The sequence below is a fragment of the Natator depressus genome, chromosome 8, assembly GCF_965152275.1.
Source record: "Natator depressus isolate rNatDep1 chromosome 8, rNatDep2.hap1, whole genome shotgun sequence".
NCBI lineage: Eukaryota > Metazoa > Chordata > Testudines > Cheloniidae > Natator > Natator depressus.
In genome coordinates this window covers 49,081,633-49,099,418 of record NC_134241.1, presented here as the reverse complement: position 1 = coordinate 49,099,418, position 17,786 = coordinate 49,081,633, and the positions used below count along the sequence as shown (strand labels likewise).

General features: G+C 49.7%; 1 protein-coding gene across 7 annotated transcripts in view; it reads left to right on the top strand.

Annotated features, from left to right (window-relative positions):
- Positions 1-17,786, top strand: part of TNR (tenascin R) — a 284,069-nt gene that overhangs the window by 250,628 nt on the left and 15,655 nt on the right. For all 7 annotated transcript variants that reach the window (XM_074960992.1, XM_074960990.1, XM_074960991.1 and 4 more), the window contains 8 exons: positions 6,401-6,490; positions 7,962-8,225; positions 9,406-9,672; positions 10,675-10,794; positions 12,461-12,604; positions 14,255-14,374; positions 16,004-16,147; positions 16,858-16,988. In XM_074960992.1, coding sequence (XP_074817093.1) covers positions 6,401-6,490; positions 7,962-8,225; positions 9,406-9,672; positions 10,675-10,794; positions 12,461-12,604; positions 14,255-14,374; positions 16,004-16,147; positions 16,858-16,988 — 1,280 coding nt within the window. The remainder of the gene's footprint in view (positions 1-6,400; positions 6,491-7,961; positions 8,226-9,405; positions 9,673-10,674; positions 10,795-12,460; positions 12,605-14,254; positions 14,375-16,003; positions 16,148-16,857; positions 16,989-17,786) is intronic.

Sequence of the window (17,786 nt, the reverse complement as noted above, 5' to 3'; positions counted from 1 at the left end):
TGTCTCTACCATTACCAACCTCCTATACAGTGTTAAGAGATTTCACTCTGGATCGTGTTAAGAATGTGTTCCTAGATAGCTCCGGTATTGTAGCCATGTCGGTCCCAGGATAGTCAAGAGAAAAGGAGGGTGAGGTTATGTCTTTGATTGGACCAACTTCTATTGTTGAAAGAGACAAGCCTCTGAGCTTACACATAGCATTTCTTCAGGTCTGGGAAACTTAGAGCTCTGTGCAAGCTCGGAAGCTTGTCTCTCTCACCAACAGCAGCTGGTCCAATCAAAGATATTGCCCCACCCACCTTGTGTCCCTAGGGAGCACTGACCTTTAGCACTCTCTGTAATGATTCTTTCCCCCTGCTTTTTAGTTACTCTTCCTTTACATGTCTCAACTCCAGAGAGTTGGAAGCTGACTCGGTGTAAGTGACTCATTTTTATATAAAGTCTTCTTCCATCATCATCATATTCCAACTCTCATGAAAAGCCCCAGGGCACCGTATAAGGAAAACAAATACAGTGTAATTATAGCACAGTAAAACACTGCTCTGTTAGAACACAAATCACTGCAGTTGACAGAGAGGAATCACTTTGCCAATCACTGAAGTCTGGCAGCTCTTTAACAGCCACACTGTTTAACACTCTTTAACAGCCACACTGCCCCCCTCCCTCCCCAGCCGGGGGAGAGAAAGGAAGGGAAGATGACTAGCAGTATCCACTTAAACTGTGGGAAGCATTTAGGTCAGCAGAAGGTAATTAGCCAAACTGGAAGCTGAGCAGGTCTCCAGAGCTAATGTCCCTACTTTTGCAATGAGTGCCGTAACATCTGTAATGATCACAGCTGGGCAGGCCGGGGGGGTTACATGTCACCCAAACGGTAGCACATGCACCAGCACAGAACATGACTGAGCACGGCACCACTGCTGACTCCAGGGGATGTCTGGCTTCTGCTGAATATCTAACCTCACTTCCTCAGCATTGCAGGTTACCCTAGAGAGCTCCCAGCCAAATAACGGCCACGGCTAACCCTGCTTCTCTCACCCCTCCCCCCCGAGGGACGGAGTCAGAGAGGAGCAGATGGCGGAGAGCGTGAAGGGAAGAAGTTCTGCTGCAGGGAAGAGCTCTATGTAGGTGGCCTTGCATTCATGCCTCCAGGCACTCAGACGGAGCGGGAGAGAACCGAGTTTCAAGGAACATCCTGCTGGCCCTGTCAATGTGCAACTCTTCCTTGTTTTGTGGGGGATGCAGAGGGAGAGAACTGGATCAGGTTTTGAACTGCTAGTAACAGCATTTGTTACTTCAGCTACCCCATCAGCCTGCCCAGCCCCTGGGATACCAACACCCACCACAGCTGCAGCTCTAGCCAGGATTCAGCACACCATGAGCGGTGGGCAGTAGGATGGCCTCTGGAGGGGAAGCCATGATGCAGCTATTTGGATGGGGCTGTAATGTTGCCACTGGTTACCTGGAAAACAGAGTTATCTTCATTACTCTCTGGAAAGAGCTGTGTTTCTGAGTTTATCCAGTACATTGCTGGGTGCTGCAGTGAAGAAAGAATGGTATATTCACACAAAGGGAACCAAATTCCCCAATGCAATCAGCCCCAGGTGGCCTGACACCTGGCTAAAGAATATTTCAGGCTCTTCCCCCAGCCTTCCATCTCTTTCCCTTCCCAAGTTCCCCTCCTGTCTCTCTTTTCCTGCAGCCTGCTGGTTTCCATTTCCTTCCCCCTGGGTAGAGTAGGGGACCTGTCCGCTGACCATTTGGCCTCTTCTTGCAGCACATGATTCTGAGAGGGGTTCACAGCACATGGGGTCTTCAGGCCAGATGTCTCCTTCCTGCAGCTGAATTCCAGCCAGCATCACGGTGCCCCCTGAAATGCAGCCTCTGGGTCAGCCCACACTTAAAACCAGCCCAGTGACCCAGGATATCCCCTAATCTAATGACCTTTGCTTTTGGCCTAAGTCTTAGCTAGTGCCCATCCCCACATCTGGATACTGATATACCAGTGCCATATGTGCCAAGGTGCCCAATGATTTCACAGTCCAGCTGTTTTTGTTGGGCTAGGGGAGAGCCTGGTGTGTGGAATAGCATTGCCACCAAGTGGCCGGTTTAGTGAACTAGCTCATGCCCATCTTCTACAACACCCGCGGAAAACCAGGTCTTTCCCACAGTGGGCCCCATGTAATTGTCTCATGAGGGTGCCTGCCAGCTTTGCTCCATTTGAAGGTGAAAGTAGGGCTTCTTAGGTGCTATCCCTGTACCCAAGCCTGGGATCTGAAAGTCCAGCTGTGTCCTTCCTCTCTAGCACTGCCTCATAGTAATCGAGGTTCTGCACACGGAACTTAGTTAACCATTCTGTTGATGATAAATGATCCAGAACATACTCCAGCTCCCTCTCCTATAGCTTTCTTAGCTGCCAGTGCTGGAAGCAATGAAAATTAATAGATGCTTTGGAAAAGATCCTCAGCTGGTGTAAACTGGTGTAACTCCATTGGACTCTCTTTACATCAGCCAAAGATCTGGCCCAGACAGAGCTGTGGAGTAGAAAGGACTGAAGATCACTTTTGTGACCCTGGCAAATGAGCAGAGTAGGTACTGGAATTAAACATTTTAGTTGGACACTAGTCTTTTTTCAAAATCAGAAATTGTTGTGGGGAATTTTTTAATTTTAATTTTTCAGGGTCTTTTCCCCCATGAAATCGAAAAACACCCATTGTTGTTTTTTATTTGGTCCTTCTCCACTGATCCTTTAGCCTCTTCCTTCCTTGCCTCAGTCTCTCTTCCTTCCCCTTTGCAGTGGCAAAAATGGAAACAGGGGAGGTGGAAGAGCAAACGAAAAATTCCAAACCTGAACATTTTTGCAAAAAAAGGTCCAGTAACTGAAAAAACCGTTTCTTTTGAAAACTGGCAAAACAAAAATAACCTTGACGGTTATTCTTAATCTTTGGCCAACTTCCTCCCTGTTTTTTGGCCAGCTCTAGTGCGGAGATTGGTGTGGAACTGCTGTCCATCACCCATTCTCATACACAACGACACACGGGCCTTGGAGGATTCCCTACCCTGAGTACAAAAGTCAGGAGCCGGGAGAGAAGACATTACTCATCTCTGTTTAACTGCTTGGGAAAGCAGCACTCAGGTGCTGCACAGATTCAGTAGCTGGTCTGTGCTGCACCTCCGTGCTACACAGAAGAGTGAAATGCGTTTCCTTTAATTCCATTGGTGAGGACGTTCCGCCCTAATGGAGGGGATGTATTTTTAGTGTTTGTTTTGTCTGTCTCTCTTGGTGTGAAACTGGTTGCCTCCACTACTTGTCTTCTTGCACAGATACAGCCTGGTGGCGGGAACCCTGCAACCCTTAAAGTTTCAGCATGGTTTATCAGGTGCTGGCTCTCCGATGCCTCTGTAGAACTCATAGCAACCTTTGAAATTCAGAACCCTGGGAGTGGCAGAAGTTTCCGTTTATTATTTCACTTTTTTAAAAAAAACTTTCATGTGCATCCGCACTTCCTGGATCATACCTGGACAGGAAAAGGCCATCTCCTAGTATTTCCAGCATGAAGTAGCAGGAAGTACTGGAAATCTCACAAGATGGACAGATTGCCAGGCCAGTTTTGCAGACCCAAGTGGTTTGGAGAGTATGGTGCGGGCAGTATCTGAATTCAGGCGTGGTACTTATCCAAACCTCTGATCCTTTTGCAGCACTGGCCCTGGCATTTATATAGCCCGGGTGGGAGGGGGTGTCTCCTTTTTCTGTACACAGAGATGGGGCAAAGAGGGTGGGTAGGAGTCACAGGCTCAGCACTCCAAAGGCTGGGTGGGAAATCAGGAGACTGCCATTATGTATAGCTCGCACAGGGATTGGTGCTCTTATCACTGGGGGGGATGTGGGGTTGGGGTGGGGAGTGAAGGAATGTTTTGGCAGCTGTTAAAAGGGTAGGTAAGGGTTGGGTTCCCCTGTTTATAATTTTGCCAAGAGGGAATGTGCACAGAATGGGATCTCTGGAGTGGCCACATGCCCTGTTCACCCCTCACTAATTACACAGTGCCTAACTGGAGCTGGTGAAGGATTAGCAGCTCAGCTTCTCTGTCCTTGTGCCACTGGCCAGAGAAAAGAATTAAGTACTTTGTAATCCAATTACATGTGTCACCACGAGGACTCTGAGCACCTACTGAGAACCTGAGAGAAGGCCACACCACCTGCCCTGACCTCCCTGCTGCCCTAGGCCTTAACGGTGACCAGACCATGCTCTCTTTCTTGATCAAGGTGGGACCAGACGGAGAAGTAGCAATGGAACAGATCCCTGCAAGCACTATGGGCCAGATTTTCCAAGCAGTTTTGAGACGTATTTCCAAGTGCTCAGCACCCACAATTGGGGCCAGATTTTCAACAGGGCTCAGCACCCACCCATACATCATCAATGTAATTATGACTCTTACATTGGTGCCTAAATGATCGTTATTACTTGGATTAGAGTAGCATTTACAATCCCCAGCTGAGATCAGGGCTCCATTGTGTTCGGTGCTGCACAAATACATTGTGAAAGAGACAGAGCGTACAACCTAACTAGACAAGACAGGTAAAAGGGTGGCAGGGAAAACAGAGTCCCAAAGAGATGATGTGACTTGAAGGCCACCTAGCAGGTCAGTGGCAGTGAAGACAACCTATGTTCCCTGCCTCTTAGTCCACAGAAGGACAGGGAGGGGTCAGAGATTGGCCCTAGGGGCTCCCACATGCTGCTGGGTCACATTTTGGCAATGCTGCTTCTGTGGAAATGAGTTTTACTTGGCTGCTGTTTTTTTACAGCTTTTATCTAACTTGATGGGAAAGATCAATAATGGCCAGGCAGGAGAGAAATAAACCCATCAGAAACCAAAAGGAAGTGACAGACAAACCCATGAGATATTCCACCGAGATAAAATAGTGATCTGCGATCAGTGCCCAGGAAATTAGCTAGATTTCAATCTCCTGAGTCAGAAATCACAGGTTGTGCCGACCGCAGTCTAGTACCTGCTTGTTTCAGCTCTCAGAGCAAAAGACTGTTCCTTCATTAATTATCGACCATTTCATCTACACCTCAAAAATAAGAAACACAGTTGACAATGTTAGATGTCAAATAATTTTGGTAACAAATAAAGCTAGCTTATCATTTCCACCTCTCTCTGGCTGAGTCTCTTACTCTGAATTTCTATCTTTTTACAGGCGACTACAGCAGGTCTCAATAGTTACTTTTAAAACATTGCCTTGTTTTTGTTAGAATAATCCAATTTCCCCAGCCAACAATGTATGCAATGGTCCCAAAAGAGCCAACCACTCCAGCTCAAAACAAGACACAACTTACATGAGCATTTGTTGACCTCTAAGAATATTACTTAGCGCTTCTGTAGTGCTCTCCATTTTCAAAGCAGGGTCTAAAATATTAACTCAGTGCTGGTCTACACAAACATTTAGTCCATGGCAAGCTGGGGCATGAATCTACCCTGTACTCACTGGCCATGTGGACCCTGCTGCCACGCACTAACAGTACCCTAGCGTGTTTTGATGTACCCTGCTTTGAAACAGGAGTAGATCAGAGTGCACTAAGAAACTGTTAGTGTGCATCAGACCCTTAGTGTGTGGCAGGCTAGGGCTGGGTAGATTTACTCCCCAGCTAGCTGCAAGCCCTAAAATCATGCTGACAACACTCTTGTAAGGTATAAAAGTGTTACTCCCCCGATTTTACAGATAGACACAACTCCAGATTTTGCATTGAACAGCATGCTATGTTCTAAGCTAGAGGTGTATCCTTGTCATAGAGCAACCGAGCAGTCTTGGAGAAATTGGGACATCTCTAACAGTAGCAAAGCAAAATAAAATTTTGTGGTGATAGGTGCTACAGGAGTGATCGCTATAGGTACATATATAAATAGCTAATAGATAAGGCGCCAGTAGATGGCGATCAAGAATACGTAGCATGATTCCACTTCCCGGCCTTTGGAGGGCCATCAGAAATCGTTATGCACAGCCCATGGCTTCCTCGGACACCTGTTCACATGAACTCTCACAATAGGAAGCTGTTTTCTGAGGTCCTGTTCAATTTCTCCTAAGATTTCCCTAAGTTGCTTCACTTTAGAGACATCTCGGAAGGAGGCACTTGATACCCCAGAAAATAATTCAGCACTGCCAAATAGTTTTATTGGAAAATTTTCAGCAGCAACCTTAGCGCCTAGATACCATAAATACTGTGCCCTTTATAAGCACTTAGACACCAACAGGAGAACGTGGAGTTACCGTGACAAGGTTGATCGTGAAGAGAGAATGGCGGGGGTGAGGCAAAGCAAAGGAAATACAATCTTGTGGTTGGTAATACACACTCATGCACACACACAGAAGCATAACCTGTCTTTTTTTTTAATCTGCTGGCAGATCTGGTGCCAGGAACCGAATATGGAATTGGGATATCGGCCGTCATGGACAGCAAGCAGAGCGTCCCAGCCACCATGAACGCGAGGACTGGTGAGTTCCATGTGCCATCAGATCACAGACCTATAAACAGGCAAAATAAAACACACAGCATGGCACTCACTGGCATCATTCTTAAAGCACAGCACTGCTTCCTTTAAACCACACCTAGCTGTAGCCTGTGCAGAGCCAGGGAGAGCCAGTGCTGCCTGGTGCAGCCTCTGCTATAGGATCCTGCCACAGGCTGTGTCTACACTACGCCATAACTTATGTCTCTCAGGGGTGTGAATAAACCAGCCCCCTGAGCGACGTAGGTGCCGATGTAGACTATGCTATGTCAGTGAGAGAGCTGCTCCTCAGTGGTGCTAGAACACTTTTACTGAAAGCCAGCCCCTTTACCCCTGTTGACGACCCCACCCCCACCCCCGAGCCGAGACCAGGAGCAAGGCTATGGGAGGAGGGGACCCGAACAGGGGTAAGAGGGCTGAGGCTGGGGGAGGGCTCGGGCCCAGCAGCCGGTACCCTGCATATGGGGCCAGTAGCGGAGCCCTGGGCGTGGGGTGGCAGCCAGGACCCCACGTGCAGGGCCAGGAGCACATCCTCAGGGGAGGGGTTGGGATCCCACATAAAACCTGGGGGTGCTGCAGCACCCCCCCATACCCGTAGTTCCCGCGCCTACACTTCTCCTGCCAACACAGCTACCGCCACTCGCGGGGGCTGGAGTAGTTAAGCTGATGGGAGAGCTCTCTCCTGTCGGCTTAGAGTCGCTACATTAGAGAGCTGGCAGCTTCGCCACTGCCATCTCTCTAGTGTAGCCATAGCCACAGTCTTCCTAAGTATGTTTAGGTCTTGTAACTAGGGAAGCGTCACTTCATGTACCAAAAGCACTAGCCAGCTCCCCTTCCTGCCCCTCTCAGCTGTTTCACACACCAGAGACTCCGTTGTTATCGTAAAGTCACCTCTGGGCACGCCTGGAAGCCATGCACCGTTCAGCCCTGCTCAGTGTCCTGGGCTGCAGTGTACGCAATTCAACCAGCACAACTCCAGTGTGCTGAGCCCTGTGGCTTGCATTATAATTAACCTCAGTGGTTCTCAACCAGGAGTACACATACCCCTGCGGGTACTCAGAGGTATTCCAAGGCATACAGCAACTCATCTAGATATTTGTCTAGTTTTACAAAAAGCTACATAAAAAGCCATAGTGAAGTCAGTACAAACTAAAATGTCATACAGACAATGACTTGTTTATACTGCTCGACATACTATACACTGAAATGCAAATACAATATTTATATTCTAATGGGTTTATTTTAAAATGACATGGTAAAAATGAGAAAGTCAGCAATTTTTCAGTAATAGGGTGCTGTGACGCTTTTGTATTTTCATGTCTGATTTTGTCAGCAAGTCGTTTTTAAGTGGGGTGACACTTGGGGGTACGAGAGACAAATCAGACTCCTGAAAGGGGTACAGTCGCCTGGAAAGGTTGAGAGCCACTGATTTACCTCATAATCGTCTCCTCCCACAGAGCTTGACAGCCCTCGGAACCTCGTGGTGACAGCCTCCACGGAAACGTCTATCTCCCTGGCCTGGACCCAGGCAAAGGGCCCCATCGACCATTACCGCATCACCTTCACTCCAGCTTCCGGGATGGCCTCCGAGGTGACTGCACCCAAGGACAAGTCTGAGCTGACACTCTCAGACCTGGATCCCGGTACAGAATATACCATCTCAGTCATTGCCGAGAGAGGCCGTCAGCAGAGCCTGGAGTCCACAGTGGATGCATTCACAGGTAGGGAAGGGCCGGGACAAGCTCTGCCACGGCTCAGATTGGTGCAACTTGCTGGCACATCTCCTGACCTGACATCTTGTGCTCCCGAATCTCAACATTTTGTTTGGAAAAAAAAAAAGTCTCTAGCCGTTATGGTTGCAAATGTGAGCTGAGCATAACTGATGCAGAGATGACTGCCCGAGTCTGGAACAGCTCATCCAAAAGGTGTAAACTGCCCATACATTTCAGTGTGGTGAACTCAGATACCCGGTGATGATCACTGAAATAGCAGCATTGTTCACTGTGTCATTGCTCGGGAAAGCCTGTAAGAAAAGGCGGGGGATCACAGATCCACACAATCTAGTAAGAGGTATGTCTCATTCTAACACCATGGTGGGGTGGTGGGTGCCCTTGCTGAGATACCATCACTTCCATTTTTGACTCAGTCAATGGGACCAGGCCCTAGGAGCTTCCAGAGCCCATGCTCCAGGAACCAAGACAGTACATACGATCAGATTTTGAATATCTGCCCAATCCACTGACAGTGTCTAGCAACTATTGTAGGTAGAGCCAGAGGCAATGCATTGGGGGGGGGGGGCGGCCACGCACGGTCATGTATCCCCCAACCCAGATTTCTGCCACAGGTTGCTAGCCAGGCCCCCTCCCTGTGCAGCAGCTCCTGGAGCTGGTGAGCTTCAAGCTGCAGCTGTGGGGAGAGGCAGCAGCAAACAGCTGGGAGCTGAAGGGAGGGGCCACTGAGGGTAAGGGGGGGTTGCGTGCTTAGGGGGTGCATGACTCAAGCTGTTGGGGGGGGTGAACCTTTAAATTGTGCCCCCCCTCTCAGCAGGTACCAGTTGTCTCTGAGTGGAGCTTATTTTGTGGGTCGAGCACCCTTTTTTCCTCAGTTTTCCTCTTGTTCTCAACTCTGGTTCAAGTTAATGGAGAGACCAGGGCTGGCCTCTCTCGATCTGACACTGCTGGGCAGTGAATCCTAGTATTTTACAGTAGCGTCATGCCACATAGTGACATAACCCAGCGAGAAGTGGTTCAGTATGTAGCCATACTTCTGCCTGGGACACTTCTTGAATGAGACTTTTCTCTGATTAATTCTGTATGATGGATGTCTTGTCATATGCAACGCTCCTGCCTTGGTGTGTAACCATTCCGTGACAGATCTGCAACACCTCTCTTTGGTTTCCAGGGTTCCGACCAATCACACAGCTGCATTTTTCTCATGTGACTTCCTCCAGCCTGAACATCACCTGGAGTGACCCCTCCCCTCCAGCAGACAGGTTTATCTTGAACTACAATCCCAGAGACAAGGAGGAGACCAAGCAGGTCATGCTAGATGCCACCAAGAGACACGCCACCTTGTCTGGCTTGCAACCATCTACGGAGTACATCGTGTCACTGGTGGCTGTGCATGGTTTGGTCAGCTCCGAGCCCATAGTGGGCTCCATCACAACAGGTAAAGTCAGCAGCTGTTTGATGGGGTATAATGCTCATGCCTAATCTCCGGCTGCAGAAGAGATCCAAGATACACACGGGAGGTAACAGAGACTCCTGGCTCGAAACCATCCTCCAGAGTTGGAGCTAAAAGAATAATTTACCTTTACAAAAGAAAGTTGCTGCCCCTACGGCTCATTATTTTAAAGGGATTATTCATCTCAGGCTCCAGTTCCACATGCCCCACAGCTAGACCGTTTGTCTCAGGCCTCCTGTTCTGCATGCTCCAGAACCAGATACTCTGCCTTGGGCTCCCATTGCAGCACGCTACATACCCAGTTTCATATTGTGGTTGTCCTTGCCGTGGTAACAGAACCCAAAACAATACAAGGGGATTAAACATTTAGCCTCCCTTAATCCTGGAATCTCCACCATGGCCAAAAAAATGAATGTGTTTAGCTTGTGATCTGAAATCACTTTATAGCCAACCCCATCCTTCCAGTTTAGGATAAAGCAGCCACAAACAAATGCACAATGGGCCTAGAGAGATGGGAGTTGTGGGGTGTGGGAGCTAACCCATTTCCAGACACACGGCAGAGCTCCAGAGAGGGGCTGAGCATTCAAACCTTCCTTTGGAGTCAGTCAGTCTGTGGGACTCTTTCCCTGAGCTTTGCATCAGACCTCTTGTTTCTCCAGCTCAAGTTCAGAGCCTTGGAGGCTTTTGAATCCTAGAATAGGGTTCAATGTCAGCATTCCTTGTTGAGTTTGGCTATTTAAATAGCTCCCCCGGTGGGTTGTCTTGCTGTCACTTCTTTGCATACACCCATACTGTCCTCATAACCTGGCTTTTTTTTACAGGTGAGGAGTCCGATAGATGCAGCCCCCCCTTCTGGCAGCTGGGGTGACTGTGCTATGAAATTCTCTGTGCAGAAATGTTCGGCTGGATCGACCACTGGTTCAGCCAGCAATCCGTGTTCTGTGACTGCTTCGCAGGCTTCATCTCGCCTCTGCCTGTCTCCTCTAGGGATCGACCCCCCGAAGAACCTCACTGTGGGCAACGTAACCAAGGACTCCGTGATGATCTTCTGGGCCCCTCCTATCACAGCTTTTGACCACTACAGAGTGTCCTACCGATCTGCACAAGGTAACCCAGCTGCCAGCTCTAAAGGCTGTCCCAAAGTGGGCTGTGGGCTTTCCTAGGTCGCTTCTGGCATAGCGTAACAGCCAGCCACCTTGCAGGCCATGACTACAGGGGGAGGTATGCAGCAGGGAGAAGCCAGTACTGCAGAGTGCATGGTAGGAATGGGAGAGGGGGCAGGCACCCGCTGGGTAGCTCCCAACCCTAGAGAGGCCAGAAAGAAACAAGTGGAGAGGGGAAAGAAGTGGCGAGGCTGTGGGGAAGGCAGATGGAGGGATGACATAGGAAACCAAGAGGGAAAGAGTTGGGGGTGAAGTGGAGGGGTGGGGCAGGGTCCTATGGAACCCGTCCACCTAAAGGCAGCCCTGGCGCTGTCTGCCTTCCCCCAGGAGAGAGGATGAATGGCAACAAGTCTCTTACGATGAAAGCTCTCAAACCAGTGCCCCCACTCCAGGAGCAGAGGGTCCATTTATTGGAGCAGACATTTCCCATCCACTGATCTGCAAGTTCAGGGTCCAGGCCTCAGTTCTGGCTGAGCTGCAGCGGGCACCGGCCACCTCCACAGTCACCAAATTCCCTCTGTCCAGCTGATGTGGGTCGGTTCAGCCTTGGCATAAGAAGTTAACGCCCCCTGGGGATGCACCATGATGTGGCTGGTAATACACACAGAACTCTAACTTCCACACCTTCTGGGAACAGGTCCCATGGAAGGGGTGGGGGTCCAGCACCTCTCAGGCACAGGTCCTGAGTCTTTGTCCAAGGGCGTGTCTACCCAGCTGCTAGGAGCACATTTCCAGGCGCAGGTAGGCAGATGCGTGCTAGCTCTGGCGGAGCTAGTGCACTAAATGTAGCAGCATGGCCGCAGTGGTGCAGGTGATGGCTCAGGCTGGCCTCCCAAGGACAAGTCCGCCCAGACCCCCGTGATGAGTACTCTGTTGAGCGAGCTAACCCGAGCACAGCTAGTGCGGCATCTATCTGTGCATGCTCCCAGCTGCAGTGCAGACATACCCTAAGGGATCTTGCCCTACTAGAATGGCTCCAGAGCAACTCTGGGGTCTTGCTAGGAGCTAAGCCAGAGATGGAGATACCCAGATTAGGGGGTGGTGCAGTGCCCACAGTCAGTGGCGGAAACAGTGTCGTCACTGCGCACTGCTACGTCCTCCCTGACAGCAGGTACCCCGCCACCAGCAGCCGGTGCCAAAGCCAGCAAGAACAAAGAGTGAATTTGGCCCCAGTGTTATTGATCCACTCTGCTGAACCTTGTGAGATGCAAGGCACTGAGGGCCAGCCCAAGGGAAAGGTGGCTGCGAGCCCTCCAGATCTGGTGCTGCTCCAGGGTGTGAAATAGCCCTGGCATAAGTTAGAGCAGCCCCACGGGGCTGTTCCAACCCACAGCAGCCCCAAATACCCAGCATTCAGCACAATGGGCATATCCCCACTCTCCTGGCATGCCCTCTACGCTGGGGCTTGCGAGGCAGGTGGCAAAGGTCCACTCACATTCCTGTCCCTGCGTCTCCTCCAAGTAACTTCCAATACCCCCTAACCTGTCTGCACCCTAGAACTGAGCCTGGATCTCCGCTCCTTGCGCCTGCAGCCTGAGGTTCTCTAGGCTCCTGCTCAGAGCAGGACGATCTGATGAGCAACCATGAAGCTCTTTGCCCGTGCTTTGCAGGGAGAGTGGACAGCACGGCAGTCGCCAATGACGTTGCCGAATACACCCTCAGCCGCCTGCAGCCAGCGACCAAGTACGAGATCAGCCTGAGCAGCGTGCGGGGCCGGGAGGAGAGCGAGCGGGTCTCCAGCACCGTGTATACAGGTGGGGGAGATTTCCATTGATGGGATCGGGGGTTGTGCAGTGCATGCCCTCTGGCAGGGTGTGATGTGCGGAGAGGCAAGGGGAGTGGGAGCAAGGATTGCTGCTGACTCTTAGGGTGACCTCATTGTTTGGATGACCATAGCTTAAAAGGGCTTCGGACTCAAAACTGCAGCCTCTGTTCCGGGTGACTTGTGGTGCACATTACTGGTTCAGGGAAAGGGGCACTGTGAAGGCATCCAGTGCTATTTCCACACTTTGAAATAACTTCACAATGCTCTAAATAGCATGTGTAACCCTTCTGCCAGGTGGAGCCAGCAGCAACAAGGGCCAGGTTCAGTATCTAGGGGTTCCTTTTCAACAATACAACACAAAACCGGCTCGAGCCCCCACCCAGTGACCTGGGACAATTACACACCACCCCGTTGGTGCCTCTAAGAGGCAATACTTCCCCTCTCGCAAGCACAGAGTCTGAGTGTAGCAAAAACTTTTAATAAAAGGAGGGAATTAACTCAGCATTTGGGAAAACACTGTAACTAGGGTTCATAAACCCAAACCATGAGCAAAAGACCCACCCCCTGGTAAATTGGGCAGTGTCCTTTTCCCCTCAGGGTCTTAAATCCAGCAACCCAAAAGTCCCTTTAATATGCAAGTCCCTTCTCTGTACCCCACTCACAGTTGCTGTCCTTGGCCAGGGCAACCCCAGAGTTCAGAGGTTCATCCGCAGAGTTCACCTCCCATCCTGTGTGGAAGGCAGAGGGGGTAAGGAGGCACCTTACACGCTACACTGCCCAGGCACTCGCTCGTTGCCCCAACAGCCAATTGCCACGTCTCTGCTCTGGCCTTCTCCACCAACTTCTCTGCTGGCCGCTTGCCACGCCTCTCCGCCAGCCACCCTGCTGGCCACTTGCCACACCTCTCCACCAGCTGTCCGGCTGGCCTCTTGCCAAGATGTCTTCAGGGCTCCCCCTACTTAACGCAGCTCTCAGTGATTTCAGCTGTTAGTGGGGGAGCCTCATTACTGGTGCATACTGGACAGTCTCACTGTCCCAAAGTAGGTCTAATACTTAGACCTAGGTATTAGTGATTTCAGCTCTGCAGCATGTAACAGACTCTCAATTGAATCTAAATTAGCTCTTTTATTATACCATGGAGAGAGGAAGGGTCAAGCTGTGTCTAGGACCCTTAAACAGAACCTGACCTGACCTGCAGGAAGCAACTGCAGAAATTTCACCTACTCCAAGGGTTTTCTACCCCACAGAGTTAGCAGCAGCAGCAGCATAGAAAAGCCCCTGTGGATTAAAAAAAATCTGCCTAGCAGGAATAGAAGCTATTGAACCCATATGCAGTGGAGTTAGAATCATAGAACCAGAGGGTTAGAAGGGGCTGCGAGGGTCATCTAGTCTAACCCCTGCCAAGATGCAGGATTTGTTGTCTAAACCATCCCAGACAGATGGCTACCCAGCCTTCTTTTGCACACCTCCAGTGAAGGAGCTTTGATGATTTCCTGAGGCAGTCTGTTCCATTGTCCTACTGTTCCTACTGTTAGGAAGGTTTTCCTGGGATTTAATCTGGAATTCACCTCTGGCCCCACCCAGAGAGCCCAGTTCCTCTTCACACCCTTCACCTGATGAATTTCTGATTCCTTCTCAGCCATGGACCACCCTCTGGGTCTGACTGCCACCAATGTCACCCCAACAGAAGCCCTGCTCCAGTGGAACCCACCTCTTTCTGAAGTCGAGAACTACGTCATTGTGCTAACACACTACACAGGTATGTCTGTGAAGCCGGAAAGCCGATCTGGTTTGCCTCCAGCCTTTAAGCAGCAAGATTTGCACGTGACTTTAGCGCCACTAGCTAAACGCTATTAGCTGCATCAGAAATTAATTAATTAACCTGACCACCTACCCCAAAGACAGCTGGTTTAAAGGGATTCTATCATTATGGGAAATTAGAAGGTGGATTTTGCTCTCTGAGCAAAGCCACGCTAAGACCAGAAAAGGTGGAACAGGATGGCAGAGGGGCAGGCCATGTCCTGATTTCAAACCGATATCTATTCCTGCTTGAATTTTTCCACACACACAGTACACAGCCTACTCCTGCCTGAGTGTCCTGTCAACCCAGAGAGAGGTGCCCCAACACTGTATCAACAGGGACCATCCCACCCTGCGATGCTCCCTGCCCCAGCACTCTGAGGACAAGGCTGACCCTGAAATCTGAGCTCCAGACACCCTCATAGCTAGCCCAGCTCACCAAAACTAGACATGAACATGAGGGGGCCTCTAGTTAGCCCCAGTACTGAAGAGGGGGAAAATGGAGAAGATGCAGCCAGTGGGCAAACAGAGAGTCCCCTATGCACAGGCCTGGCTGAATTCTATTTTTTTTTTATTTTTATTTTTTTTACAATTTCAACGATTAAACGTTGATTTTTATTTATTTTTTTCCCCAATTTTAAAATATTTTTATTTTCACAGTTGAGCGAAATAAAGGGGGGCTGTAGGGGGTTCCCAGAATTGACAGCAGGGCTACAGGGGGCTCCCTGCACGGCTGAGGGATCCAAGACACTGGAGCGCAAGGTGCCAGGGAGGCTGTGATCATGGCCCGGCACAGCAGAGACCCTGGCCAAGACTGCAAGGAGGAGGACAAGCCGCTGGCCATGGGGAGGCCATCCCCCTGCTGAATGGCTCCATCCCCAGACAGGGAATCGGGTTTCGCAGAGCCCCCTGCACTGCCGCAGGGCTGGTGCCACCCAGTTCCTGCAGGTGCAAGGTGGGGGAGAAGTCTGCACTTCCACCAACTGAAGGTGGATATTTTTTTGTTGATTTCAGTGTGGTGGCTGAAATTGACATTTCCTTACATCTGTTGCTTTAAACCCACTCCTGCCCAAGCCTGCTTCTAACACCAAACAAAATTGCTATGCTCACGGATTGCAGGGCAGCAAGTTTACAAGTTAGTAGCAAGAAAGTAGGCAGCATGATCCACTGGGGAGGGAGCTGAGTTTTAATCCTGCTGACTTGCTTTGTGACCTGGCACAACTCACTCACCCTTCCTCTCTAAGCCCGTTTCCCCAGCTGTAAAATGGCGATCATAATTCTTGTGCTCTTTGTAAGTTGCTTGGAGAACCTGGGATGGGAAGTGCTATGTACGGGCCAGGTGTTGGCATGGTTTTTGTAAGGAGTGTGGGCAATGGCCATCCTCATTCTTCTGCGATCTGAAGGAAGGAGGACATCTTTCACGCAAAGAGCGGAGACAGGCTGGTGGCACGACATGGTTAAATGCCACCTCTTGTGCCCAGGCAACCTGCCACGATAGGCTTTTTTTTCCCAAATGGTTCTTTCCCAGTCATATTTTAACAACAGAAGGGCTCCGTATTCAGCCCAAGCCAGCTCCATCTGATTTCAGTTGCAGGGGAGACCATTCTAGTGGACGGGGCCAACCAAGAGTACCAGCTGATCGACCTGATGCCCAGTACCAGCTACATGGTCACCATGTATGCCACCAATGGGCCTCTTACAAGCAGCACCATCAGCACCAACTTTACGACTCGTACGTACGGTAACTTCTTTCCTTCTCCAACTAAATGTCCTTAGTGGCTTTTATTTTGTCTGGCTGGGGAACAGAAGCCAAATAAGTTGTTAAACAGTCTGTTTTATGTGCTCAGGTACCACAAAGGCACCCAGATACCATGATCATAGAATCATAGAATATCAGGGTTGGAAGGGACCTCAGGAGGGGACCATGATGATAGGCATGGTATAAGAACCAGACTGTACTGATACATGTGAGATGTCAGGTTCAGAAAGATGCTTTTCAAACACCCAGCAGTTCCTTTCTGCTGATCCCCCTAGATAAGATTTCCCAATGGCTTCAAGAGGAGACCCTTATCAGATCCTTTTCTTGCCCATTGCTGTAAGGCTGTATCCAGGAGAACAATGGAATCTGTTTCACTATTAAATAGCTTCTTGACAGACATTTTGCTTCATGCATTTCAGAGCAATTGCATGACAAAAGAAGTCCATGTGGAGAATATTTATCTGGTTCCTAGTGGAGCTCCGAGCTGGGGTGGGCAAACTGGCCTGGAGAGCAAGGGGAAGGATGGGCTAAGCACAGGATCGTAAGAAATCCCAGACTTCTGTGGTTCAGCCAGCACACCTGTCAACATGATTCATGGATCCAGCATGCTGTTTCAATCAGCTGTAATAGCCATGCTAGTGTGTCAGACTCCCAATTCCCTAGGTTCCTATTGACCTTTGCAGTTCTGGATCCCCCGACTAACTTGACTGCCACTGAGGTCACCCGCCGGAGCGCCCTCCTTTCATGGCAACCTCCAATGGCAGAGATCGAGAACTACATCATGACCTATAGATCGACTGATGGAAGCCGGAAGGTGAGTTTTCACTGATAAAGGGGTTTGCACTAAAACAAGAATCAGAGATTGGGGGCAGGGGGGAGGGACTAATAAATGAGGCAATCCAAGTCACCAGAGGAAGGACAATGTTTCTGAGGGTTTTGCATAAATCTGAGGCTCAGGCTGACCCGGATGACAGACACAAGTTTCCTCATAGACACTACTATTAGACAATGCTCAGATAGGCCACAATCCACAGGGTAAGCCAGGAGTTGGAGACAAAAATCAGTGCCCACATCTGCAGGTCCAAATGGGCAAGATTCACCTGAAATGTTTGGAAGAAGTAGTGGAGAATATTTCAGATCCTCTGAAAATTAGTCCTTGGAGCCTGGAGAAAGGTACCTGAGCAATGGAAGGAGGCTAATATGGCACTTATCTTTAGGGAGAGTAGAAAGAGAGATGCAGGCAACTAATTCACCCTAAAGCACAGTGTGTTTGATCATTTAATAAGTTTGTCAATATCTGACTATGTGGAAGAAACCTGCCGATGAACATTGCTTTATCAGAAATAGGCCATTGCAAACATGCCTAATAGTTTTCTTTGACAGTATTACTAGTTCACAAGGGACGCAGGATGTTTGCATTTCAGTAAGAGATTCAATAAGAGCCACATGATCTGGCTGACCACCAGCTAGATTAAAACAACGGAGAGCACAGACTAGGAATTGGTTAACAGAGCTGGCCAGCTCCACTCTTTATGCTGCTTTGGGCATCAGGGATGCCCTGTTTCAAGGGAAAGACGATGTCCTGAATTCAGCTCCCAGCAGGTACAGTAAA